At 40.9% G+C, this 13189-nt stretch overlaps 1 protein-coding gene across 1 annotated transcript; it reads left to right on the top strand.

Moving 5' to 3' along the window:
- The first annotated feature begins 5198 nt into the window (after nt 1–5198).
- On the top strand, nt 5199–6002 carry LOC141588112 (uncharacterized). The gene is made up of 2 exons (XM_074409567.1): nt 5199–5358; nt 5422–6002. The coding sequence occupies exons 1-2, from the start codon at nt 5199–5201 to the stop codon at nt 6000–6002; spliced, it is 741 nt and encodes a 246-aa protein (XP_074265668.1).
- The last annotated feature ends 7187 nt before the right edge of the window (nt 6003–13189 follow it).

Here is a 13189-nt window from a genome sequence, read left to right on the forward strand (position 1 = left end):
GTGAGGCCATATTGACTTTCACTTCTGTATAGTTATGTGTTCAATGTTTCTTATGGTTTATACTGGTATCACATAGGTAGTACGCGTACCATTCTGTTCTGTTCAGAAACTATTTTGTATCATATTAGCTGTGTTTATGGAAGTTGTCGTAAGAAACAGGTTTGTTAGATTATCAAATACCTTCTCACTACGAGAATAGTGTTCTTTTGGTCTTAGGAACTAGGATGTAATGATTCACGACTCATGAGTAAGCCCTTGCCCTCATTAGTTTAAAGCTAAATGTTTTTTGTGGGGTAATGAAGCGCACAAGGTTACAGGATAAATGATACGTTCTTGTAAAGTTGTAATGGAGTGATCTTCCCCTTTTTTCTTTTTTAACTGTCTTTTAGGTAACAATATTATTTGACAATTATTGGCAAGTGGGTCAATAATTAACACTAATCAATTTGATTTAAGATTAACCCAAGTCTTCCCCGAACCCTATTGATCGTCCCCACCATCCTATTTGCACTCACCCCCTTCCTTTCCCCCACCCCTCATGGCCACTTTCGTCTCTAACACCTCACTGCCGTCATGCCACCACCCATTTCCCTGCAAGACCACCAACGCAATGACTTGTGAGGAGATTGGCGTCCGCTAGAGAGGTGTTGAGAGGAGAATGAAGCCGGGGAGGAAGATTTGTTATGGAAAACATCAGGGGAAGGGGAAGGTTACTCACAGAAGGGAGGTTGTGAGGTGTTGAGAGGAGAATGAAGCCGGGGAGGAAGATTTGTTATGGAAAACATCAGGGGAAGGGGAAGGTTACTCACAGAAGGGAGGTTGTGTCGAGCGGAAAGTACGGTAAAGATTCTTAATTAGGAAAGAAAAGAAACAAGAATATCAATTATGACAATGCATTCCAAAGAAACGAGTAGGAAGATCATGATTCATGAGATTCCTAAGGGAGCGAGTATATTGGCTGCATAATAAGAAGATTCAGAATTTGCGACTCCATTAGATCCCGACTCTTATGCATTCCATGCTTGCTTACACATTTAAGACTCCTAAGGAACCCTCTCCCTTTATTGAAAGTTGGACCTGAGTTACTGAAGTTGTCATTATACATGAAACGCAATAATGTTATACAATTTTCATTTCAAGTTGTGCTTACTCAATTGCCTGCCGAACACAATGTTGTTTTGAAAGTAGTCGACTAGATGATGATAAAGTATTAGTTTGAAAGTAGATCTAATGAGGCTATCACCCTATAGACATTTGCTCGTTTTGTCTTTCTCGTGAAACGCGACTTGCATTGAAGTCACCTGTGTACCATCTACTGTTTGTCACACATTCACACCCATTTTTCGTTGTCTTCTCCAAGGTGAAACGCGACTTGCATTGAAGTCACCTGTGTACCATCTACTGTCTATCATACATTCACACCCATTTTTCGTTGTCTTCTCCAAGGTGAAACGCGACTTGCATTGAAGTCACCTGTGTACCATCCTGTTTGTCACACATTCACACCCATTTTTCGTTGTCTTCTCCAAGGTGAAACGGGGCTTGCATTAAAGTCACCTGTGTACCATCTACTGTCTATCACACATTCACACCCATTTTTCGCCGTCTTCTCCAATGCTTCCACCTATACGATACGCCATTTACAATTTTCTAATTTCTGATTTGTATTTTTCTAAATCTGTGAACTAACTTACTGGGAGAAGGTGATCATTATGATAGATGCAAATAAACTGATACGCGAGTGATCATATTTTTATGATATATACATTTGACAGTTGTTGTACAGGAGCTAGACACTTGGACAGTAAAAACAGGAGATAAGAGTATACTGAATAACAACCTGCTAGTAAACACTTGGTGCATTAAAGTAACGCCAAATTGAAATTAAGTGCAAAAGAAAAAGAGAAAATTGTTGATTACAGCCTTTTATAAACCTCATTTTGAAAATTACAGCCTTATATAATTTTTTTTGAAAATTACATCCAAAATATTACTTTTCTTCTAAAATTGCACCAACTTGAGGTTTTTGGTGATTTTTGATGATATTTTTTATGATGTACCCTTTATTATTTGAGAGCCTACTTACCCAAATTTCTTACCTCTCCTTAACACAAACCAATTAATCACCCCAAACATCATAAAAACATCATAAAAATTCACCGGAAAACTCAAGTTGGTGCAATTTTAGAAGAAAAGTAATATTTTGGATGTAATTTTCAAAAAAAATTATATAAGGCTGTAATTTTCAAAATGAGGTTTATAAAAGGCTGTAATCAACAATTTTCTCAAAGAAAAACGAAAGAGGAGGAGTTAATAATAATAATAATAATAATAATAATAATAATAATAATAATAATAAGAGGGAATTGATATGATTATTAAGCTGCGTGGATTTGTCCTCCTCCTCCAGCATGTACTGGCGGCTTGGGTGGCCTTTTCACTCCTCGGCTTGACATTATTCCTCTGCTAACTATTACCTCTTCCTGAAAACATAATTTTCGCATTAAAATGAAACTCATGTGAAAACATAGGATTAACATAGATGCGACACTGTCATTTTCTTTTTGTGCCGTGGAAGGAATCCATTCTCCTTTGGCAAAGTGGTATTGACTATTGATCCGCGGTCTGAGATACTATTACGAAATCAGTTATCTTAGTTTAGGATGGACGAAGTTCGAGCTAAGCCTGAGTCTGAGCTCGAGCTTAAGCTTTGGTAGCCAAGTCGAGCATGTCCAAGCAAAACACATACATAAATCATTATTAAATAAGTATATGTGAAAGTTAGTACTTACAATCATCATGGTTTGTGTCTCTGATCCAGCATTTACAGGTGCATCATCAGTTGGTATTGCAGTGTTTTTGGATGACCAAAAACAGAACCGGAAATATTTAAGCCAGGCTTTGATGGTGTTCTGGATAGACTGAAAGTAGTTCATCCTCTAAAACTTGGCAGTGGTTTGTTGTTACCTTTCTGATAAACCTCCTCTGTTTTTGTTTCCTAGATAATAACTCTTGCTCTAGTTTTGAGTGATGCAGTGATTTAGAATTGCATTTGTTTACCTACCAATAATTTAGTGCACTTAATATTGTCTGGGTTTATTTGTGCCCCCCCTATGCTTTTATTTAGATTAGACTGGGAAAATTAGACACCTCTTTGGGGTTGATGCCACTTGTCCCCCCCCCATCCCTCTGTTGCTCTCATTATTTACCTTTTTCTTTTGCGATCTCTATAGTAAGTGTTCGGAAGTAACCCCAACATTTTTGAATAACAATTAGTGAAAATTACAAACTACCACCTAGTGTTTATCGTATTTTGCAAACTACCACCTAGTATTTCGTTTATTACAAACAACCACCTACTTTGCACCGTATATATCCAAAGTCCCACCGTATTTAATTCCCGATTATCATTTAACTTAATTCCCGACTCATTAAGTTACTACACCGTAATAAACTATAGAAAGACCAAAATAACCTTACTTCAACTTGCTCAAAACACATCCTACCACTAAAAATAAACGATCAACAAGTTCATCACCAACCCCCTAATAATTCTTCATCATCATTCATCACCATCAAATTTCTCAGTAAAAAAAAAATCCTTAAATTACCAAAAATTTATTACTCCACCATCACCACCAACAACGGTGCTCCATCCTTGTTAACCCCTAAACAACTCCGAACAGGAGCCTCGACCACCATGGTCGACCATTGAGCCTCTTCCATTGAACCACCAGCACATAAAAAACCCAGGTCGACAACCAACTCGTCGAACCCCAAACCACCCGGTTCAACAGCAGCAGCAATTCGGAGGCAACCAAGTCAAGCACCACACCGAATCCCGGGCCGAATCAAGTCAAATCTGGGGGGTCGTTTTGGTGGTGGTCAGGTGGATTAGAGGGGGAGAGGGGGTGGTGGAGTTGTATTTGTGGAATGTTTATAGCAATTCAAAACATAAATTACATACAAATTCATTGTTGAGATTGTGTAAGATGGATCTGAATGATTGTTGCTTCTCTTGAAACATGAGTTTTGATTATTGGATTTTTATTCTCAACATAAAATAGATTTTGATTGTAAATTGGGTTTAGGTTTGATTTTGTTTGTCTTTAATTAGATGGTAATGAGTCTTTGAAGTTAGTAAAAATAGGGGTATTTTGGTCATTTTATAGTTTATTCACTTAATGAGTCGGGAATTAAGTTAAATGATAATCGGGAATTAAATACGGTGGGACTTTGGATATATACGGTGCAAAGTAGGTGGTTGTTTGTAATAAACGAAATACTAGGTGGTAGTTTATAAAATACGATAAATACTAGGTGGTAATTTGTAATTTTCACTAACAATTATATTTATTAGTAACATATAGAGTAATTGTTCAGAACTAGGTTTCAAGTTACTAAAATTTACACTTAAGATGTTTATGTAATTAGTACTTCTACGAAGTAGTAAATATTACTCCGGAGTTATTATATTTTGTATGCTAAAATTTAAAGACTTTTTAGTGTCTTAGATTTAGGACTTGGGACCTTAAGTCAAGTGTTGGAGGATCATATAAATGTTACACTTTGAATACTAATATAATAAGTTGGGTTGGGTCTTTGTGAGTTAATGCCATGGCAAAATATCGTGTGATTTGTATATATCCAAAAAAATCGAGCATTAAGATTTTCTTTATGTGGTTGATGTGGTCAGGAATGTGCATGCAGGGACGCTTGTCTTTTCAGCACTACTTTAAGGAATATAGAAGTAGGAGGATTGTGTAGGCAAAATTTGTCTACATATCCCTTAACTGTATGTATACGAGTAATGCGACGAACAACGAGATACTGACTGGGAAACAACGAGATACTGACTGGGCAAAATAATAATAAAAAAATAAAAATAAATACTATGCTAGTATTAATTTAGGTTCCTCCTCATTTTTTCGGAAATGGAGAGTCCACCTCATCTTTTAAACTCTTTTAATAATATTTTTTCTTCTAATTTCATTATCCCGTGATGCATAAATTTGGATTCATTAGATTGTCATCAAAACGCAAAAGTTTGGAATCTCCATATCCCTCCCAAGGTGCGCAACTTTATTTACCGACTTTGTTGCAACGCTTTAGCTGTGCGTAAAAACCTTGTGGGGAGAGGAATTAGTCTTGATCCTCGTTGCCCGAGATGTGGTAAAGAGGAGGAAACGATAGAACATATGATGTTGGATTGCAAGGAAGCTAGTGTTGTGTGGGCCTTATCTCCTTTAAGAACTGACACTCGCGTACGAAAATGTTCGAGTGCTAAAGATTGGTTTAGAGATCTCTTCAACCATGATGAGAAAGACAGGAACGGTGTGGGAGCTTTTGTGGCTTGGGGTATCTAGCGAGCTAGAAACTCATGGTGCTTCGAGCAAAAAAGAACTGATCCTTTTGGGGTAGCTAATAAAGCTACACAACAGTATTGGGAGTTTGTTCACGCGAATGAGATTCTGAATGTCAATCATGCTTCTGAGGGGATTGGTGGTGATTTTTGGGTACCTCTTCAATCTGGCTTCTTAAAAATTAATGTTGATGCTGCTGTTGATCCAGACGGTTTTCGGGGACTTGGTATTGTCATTCGAAATCATGATGGAAGTGTTTACCGGACAGCTTGTAAGAGGTTGGAGGGCGACTTTGAGGTGGATGTGACGGAGGCACTGGCTGCTCGGTTTGGTCTTGAAGTGGCCCACGATGGAGGAACTAATCGTATTATCCTTGAGACGGATAACTTAAAACTCTTCTCCCACATTAGTAAGAAACATGTTGAAAGATCGTCCTTTGGCAGGATCGTTGCTGATATCTTCTCTTTAACTTGTAGTTTTGAGTCTTTTAATTGTTTACACGTTAGACGTAGTGGGAACAAAGTTGCTCATGCGCTTGCGAAACTCAGTCTTAGTTGTAGTAGTGATCAAGTATGGTTTGAAGGGTATCCAAGTGAAATTGGAACGATTGTAAACTCTGATTTTCGTATTTTAAATTAATATATATATATATCTTATTTCAAAAAAAAAAAAAATGGACTCCCTAATAATGCTACCTACTCTATGACTAAAGAAAAGAGTTTTGTATATGACGTAAGAAATCCGCCTCATAATAGAGGGTTGCCTTGTGGAAAAATTTAGGAATTGCTTTTATTTTGAAATAGGCTGTCCTTTATAAGTTATGAACTAGCAATTAGCTGGTGCTACATTGATGTCGCTAATTAAGCTTATTTCTAATAAGTGTTTAGGTTTAGGTTTGAGATCTAGCTCCAAATCATATTGATAAACAACTTTTTGGATATGAATCACGTTATTCACATTTATGTCAACTTTCTTTTCATCAAATCTCTCCTTAGATTTGCTTTATGTTTTACATACTTGGTAAAAATTCGTAAGATCTATGTTAAAAGGTTTAGAAAGTGTTTTTAAGTGAATTCAACCAAGTCTAATAATTTGTCTAGTTATTTTAGAATGAAGTTAGATGTTTGATGATATAAATTCATGTCGCCTCTAAGGAATCCCATTTTTGTCTCCCTGCTCAAGTTTATGAACTCCAGTTCACTAAGGTGGAGAAGATGGCCAAACCAAATTATAAAGCTATGAATTCGTACTAACTCGTTTCATTGAATTGTATTCATTTTTCAAAATATGTGAGGTTGACTTTGAAAATGTTGTATTTAATGAATGGTACATAGAAAATACATTTTGAATTTCACATTTCAAACCACTCATATCTACTTTCTTGAACCAAACGACCTCTTCGTGTTGCTTTATACTAGAATATAGCCAAGTTAGTGTGAGGAATACAAGGATGATCACCAATTTCAATTCGTACTTCATATGATGTTTGATGTATTTGTGGTGTTGTTTCTCGGACAAAATAATATGGAGTACAATTTAGCGGGTGCCCTAGTTTTAATATACGCTTTCGGGGTTGGGGTCTTGTGCATTGGCTTTGTCGGAGCCTCAAGCGTGGATTTTCGAGTAATATCTTTCACTTCAGCCTGACACAAGTTAAGGAATGCTTTGGTAAATGAACCACGTGCTTCATGTTAGAGCAATGTGTAAGGTGCCTAAGTTGATCGAGTCGACTTGTTGGTTACAAATTTCAACAATGGGCTTGATGTGAAGCACCCTTGGACTACTAATGATCTTCAGTAGGTACTGAGTATCTTTGAATTATCGATATTTTAAAGCGATACCATCCCGTCAGTGTCTTCTGGTCACCTTGGGTTTCATCGAGTGAGAGTATAATCGGAAATTAGTAAATGTTAACTACCCAGTTAAATACAAGATATAAATCAAATGTTGGAAACTTTGTAAAAATGTCCGAGACATAAACTACTGTTGTTGGATTGTCGCTTCAATGATCAATACTCATAGTCATAGACTCGTAAGTTATCCAGTGACAGTGACACTCTGGCCACAAATGAAGTATAGGAGGCATCGAATAGTCGCCAAAGTAGACTCTTCAAAAATGGTTTCTATAGTATCCAATATGGTCCCTAAAATCTTTAGTATTTTTTTTTTCCTATAAAGGCAACTAAGTACACGACCCATCCCACACTAGAATTCCATAAAAGTATTATTATTATTATTATTATTATTATTATTATTATTATTATTATTATTTTGACAGGGAACCCGCATGCCCTCAGCCGCTACCTTCAGTGTGCACTGGGTAAATCTTCGGGTATAAGTGATAGCCTGCAAACCACACGTATACCAGATAAATCATCCGGGGGGGTGACAGGCTCGAAGTCTATAAAGCATGGACTCAGGCCAAGAATGCTCTACAAGATTTTGCTCTTGCGGAGGCTTGAACCTGGGTCTCCTGGGAATTTCACCCAAGTTTTAACCACTAGACTCTACCCTTGCGAGCATAGCTAGTTATGTTAGCTAAGTGTCACGGTCCGGAACTTTGAGCCAGAACGTGGCACGCACCCTTATCTAACACGCGACAAGAATGCAAGCGAGAGCGTCAATCATTAGTGAGGGATCACTAGTGCATTCGTAATCGGTCTCGGTTGGTGTGTGTCGGGAATCTTAGTCACGATTATCAAGTCCGGCACACGAAAGCAATAAAAGTAAGCAATACGATTATTGAAAGCAAGAAACAAGCAATATCAAGCTTTTGGATGAGAAGCGGTTTTTGATTGACTAGCACCTCTCATAGAGGCAAATTTGATAGTTTGGTCCTTGTAGCAGGATACATTGATTGTGTAGAATAGCGATATATTTTCTAAACGCCTAAAAACATATCTTAAACTAAAAACGAGACTCCAAGATTCGACACGCAGGAAGTAGTCTTGGAGTACTAAATGAAACTAATAACAGGAATGAAAATACATGAGTACAAATAAGAAATCTAAGGGTTCGAAGTGGAAGGACCGCGCGCGCAATTTTTAGGGATTGTGCGCTACAACTGCGGCTCATTACACTCTCCGTCCCCCACCTAATTTTTTGTCGTCCTCGGCAACGCTTGAAACTCTGCATGGCTGGTTCAGTCGGCTGATGTCACTGGAAGTTGATTGGAACGGATGTTGGCACACTTGCTCTTGTTGCGGGTGAGATCTTCGATCAGGATCTGGATGGTAAGGCTTCAGACAGCTCACATGAAAGACAGGGTGACACTTCATCCAGGTAGGGCGGTCAAGCTTGTATGCTACTTCCCCAATCCGCTTGATCACTTGGATGGGGCCTTCGTACTTTCTCACTAGTCGCTTGTCCCGCCCTCGGATGAATCTCATCTGCTCTTTGTTCAGCTTCACCATGACCATGTCGCCTACTTTGAGCTCCCTTGGTCTCCGATTCTGATCTGCCCACTTCTTCATGCGGCGAGACGCTTTCTCTAAGTAAGCTCGAGCAATCTAGGCATTCACGTTCCATTCTTTAACATACTCGTGAGCTTTCTTTGTCCGGCCTCCATAGGTATCTGCAACTATGGCAGGCAATCACGGCTGTTGACCTGTAACAAGCTCAAACGGGCTCTTGTTGGATGAAGAGCTCGTCTGAACATTAAAACAGAACTGGGCAACATCAAGGAGTCTCACCAACTCCATTTGAGTTGCCCCCACAAATTGTCTTAAGTACTCTTCCAACATGCTATTGAATCGTTCAGTCTGGCCATCCGTTTGGGGAGGGTAACTTGAGGACATCCGCAACTTAGAACCCAGGAGATTGAACAACTCTCCCCAAAATAGTCCCATAAAGCAAGAATCGCGGTCACTGACTATAATTTGAGGCAATCCCCAGTATTTCACAACATGCCTGATGTGGCAGTTTCTTCAGCGTTACACGCCTTAGGAAAGGGAATGAAAGTCACATATTTCGAGAATCGATCCACAATGACAAGGATCACACTTAACGCCCCTACCTTCGGTAACCCAGAGATAAAGTCCATTGAGATACTCTCCCATGGCCGTGTTGGCACGGGCAACGGATTTAGCAGTCCTCCCGGCTTCTGTTTCTCTCCCTTATCTTGCTGGCAAATGAGGCATGTCTTCGTATACTCCACCACATCGTCCTTCATCTACGGCCAATGGTAACTTCTCTTCAAAAGGCATAAAGTTCTCTGCCATCCCGGGTGACCCGCCCACAAGGTATCATGACACACCTGTAGAAGAATCTTCCTCAATCCAGCCGCCTTTGGAACAAAGATGCGATGTCCTTTTGTGAATAGAAGCCGATCTTCCACCCAAAACTTGTGAGTCTTCCCTTCTAAGGCCAACTGTTTCAGAGTCCTCGCCATTGGGTCTTGGTCGAGGTGTTCCTTCGCCTTAGCTCGAATATCTGGGACCACAGTGGTAGTGGACAAGTGAGCGATCGTGTGTAGTGTGGCCAAGTCGCACCTACGGCTTAGGGCATCAACGACCCTATTCGCTGCTCCCGGTCGATAAGTGAACTCCACATCAAACTCGGCCAACAACTCTTGCCATCTAGCTTGTCGGCTATTGAGCTTGGGTTGAGTCAGGAAGTGGGAAGCCGCGGTGTTATCCATCGTGTCGATAAACTTCGATCCCAAGAGATAGTGTCTCCATCCCCGCAGGCAATGAACAATAGCAAGAAGTTCTTTCTCTTGGGCAGCATACCGAGTCTCGGCCCCATTCAATTTTCTACTCCCCCAAGGGCATAATCAGACGCATCCGTCTCTACTTCAAAGGGCTTGGTGATATCCGGCCGCGCTAAGACGGGCTCCTGCATCACTGCTTCCTTGAGCCTCTCAAAGGCTCTTCTTCTATTGATAGACCACTCCCACTTGATATCCTTTTTCAACAAATCGCTTAGTGGGGCGACTATTTTTGAATACTCCCGGATGAATCTTCGATAGTAGTTTGCTAGTCCCAAGAAAGAGCGAAGCTCCGACACGTTTCTTGGGGGTACCCCAGTCCTTGATTGCCGTAATATTCTTCGGATCCATTCTAAGTCTCCCTTTCCCCACGATGTGGCCGAGGAAATTGACTTCAGGTTGGGCAAATTCACACTTCTCCCTTTTGACAAATAAGTGGTTGTCCCGTAGTTTTGCAAACACAAGCCTCAAATGCTTCACATGTTCAGCCAAAGAGGGACTATACACAACAATATCATCCAGTTACACCACCACGAATTTGTCCAAGTACTCATGGAACACGTGATTCATCAACGTGCAAAACGTAGCAGGTGCGTTCGTCAACCCAAAAGGCATGACCAACCATTCGAAAGACCCATACCTCGTCACACAAGCTGTCTTTGGCTCATCTCCTTCGGCAATTCGAACTTGATGATAACCGGATCTCAGATCTAACTTGGTGAAGTACACAACACCATGTAATTGATCGAACAAGTCCGCTACCAGAGGAATGGGGTAGCGATTTCTCACTGTCAACTTGTTTAAGGCCCGATAGACAATACACAATCTCAGACTACCGTCCTGTTTCTTATGAAAGAGCACGGGGGCTCCATAAAGAGCTTTAGAAGGTCGAATCGACCCCGAGCGAATCAAATCATCTAGCTGCTTTCGAAGTTCAGCTAATTCCGGAGGCGCCATGCGGTATGGTCCTCGAGCAGGAGGTCTTGTCCCTGGAAGTAACTCGATTTGATGGTCTACCGAGCGTCGTGGCGGAAGACTCATAGGTAAAGAATCTGGCATCAAGTCCTTGTTGTCATCCAACACCCGCATTATCGAGGGTTCTTCTGATTCGGCAGAAGTGTTCTCTTTCATGGACACGGTACACAAATAAGTTGGCTCGCCCTTTTGAAGTCCTCTATTCAATTGCATCGCCGAAAGGAGGGGTCCCTTGATCTTACGATCTCCTCCCACGGCCTTCTCCAAGTAAGTGTTTGACCCGACCATCATAAGGGAACCATTATGGGGTGCTAAGAAGGTCGGTGTTCGCTTTAGAAAATCCATTCCGAGGACAATCTTGAAGTCATCCATCGGGACACTGGTGAAGTCGAGCTTCCCGCTCCATTCACCCATTATGGGATGCTAAGAAGGTTGGTGCCTTTTTCCCTCGAACACATCATGTGCACCGCGCCCATCCATGCCACTTCTCCATGTTCGTTAAACTCATCATCGTCCCCCGGGTCGACTTCATGGTCCGTCCCTTCGGGGTTTGGCTCAACCGACATCTTAGAAAAATTCTTCTTGAGGGTGTTGAACTCCCCCTGGTATGGACACTCGGACATTCGGTGTGGTCCTTTGCATAAGAAACAGGCAAACGGCTTCCTAGCGGTAGACGCTTCTGATGTGCTCCCCTTCGAGGAAGTTGGGGCGGAATTAGCTTGCCCCCACCTTCTATAATCTCCTCCTGGACGGAATCGATTATTTCCCGTAGAAGGAGTTTTGGCTTACGACGTGTTTCCTCCAAACCTGGAGTTACCCCCGCTTGCTGCTGGGAATACCTTCTTCTACGCCACTTCTCGCTCAGTATAATTGTAATACCTCGTAGTTTCTAAGGCGTTCACTCGACCGAGTAGACCGAGTGGACCGAGTATAACCAATACTAGACTTAGTGGAGTTGTTATAATGTACGTCTATAGAAGGGTTGTCTTAAAACTATCATAACATGAGATCTAGACATGAAATTGATGTGATTACAATTGGAGGTGATAGCTTGTTCTCTTATGATTCCAACGGTAGGTCACACGCCCAAAATGACCAAGAAACGAGTGAGATATGAATGTTTTACGAAAACTGGTCATTGCTGAGAACTATGTCGCACTCGACCGAGTGAGGTTCACTCGACCGAGTGGACCGGCACTCGACCGAGTGAGCGACACTCGACCGAGTGGACTCACCACTCGACCGAGTGACGCTGAATCAGAACACGGGATAAGGATAAGATTTCCTTCTCCTATTTCATTTTTATCTTCTTCCTTATCTCTCCAAATCCTCTCCCTTCTCTCTAAAAGCCCCATAAACCTCTTCCACCATAGATTCAAGCTTGCTTTAAGGGATCCCTCACCTTGTCCTTCACCATCCACAACTGTAAGTCGATTTCCACTCATCCTTGTTTTAGTCTTAACCCTAACTTTTGGGGGTTTTCTTTTGGGTTAATTAATTAATAATTAGTATATGTAATATGAGTAGTTAGTGACTAATAATAAGGGTGTTTATGTTGTATTATAGTATGAAGTGATTTGTGATAGTTATTATATGATTTATGTAGAATGAGACGATTTTATGAGATGGATACTTGGTGATTTCGACTAGCTTATGGATTATGCTAAAAGGTAGGTTAATCCTACTCGGTTTCAATAATGTGGTGTTGTTTATGTTGTAATTAGTTTCACATAAATTCGGGCATTTGTATTATAACATGTTTAGTGGTTAATTGCATCATTAAGAGGATGATTATGGTATGTTGGGTTATAATTCATGTATTGGTTGTATTTGTGTGTGTGGAGGATATGTTGTTGTTGTTGACTGTTTTGGAGACGTAAGACGGTTGGGAGACCGTCTTACGCTTGAGTCGCCTCTTGGAGCTTCCCACTCCAAGAGGGATGTGCACATTAATGGCTTGAGTTTGGAGGGACGCGTGTGGTTGAGACACAACGTCTGGCAGGGGATCAGTTGGCTTCCGGACCCGGTACGTCTGGGCGTGTCCCAGTACCTGTTGTGGTTATCGGTATGTCTGGGCATGTCCCGGTACCAGTTTTCTTGTCGGTATGCCTTGGGCGTGTCCCGGTACCATGGTGGTGGTCAT

The sequence above is a fragment of the Silene latifolia genome, chromosome 6 (genome assembly GCF_048544455.1).
Source record: "Silene latifolia isolate original U9 population chromosome 6, ASM4854445v1, whole genome shotgun sequence".
NCBI lineage: Eukaryota > Viridiplantae > Streptophyta > Magnoliopsida > Caryophyllales > Caryophyllaceae > Silene > Silene latifolia.

Excerpts from the sequence above, each read along its gene's own strand:
- LOC141588112 (XM_074409567.1), top strand. The coding sequence starts at position 5,199 with ATGATGTTGGATTGCAAGGAAGCTAGTGTTGTGTGGGCCTTATCTCCT. Across the intron at positions 5,359-5,421 it reads GGGAGCTTTTGTGGCTTGGG|CTAATAAAGCTACACAACAG; the intron begins GTATCTAGCGAG and ends CTTTTGGGGTAG.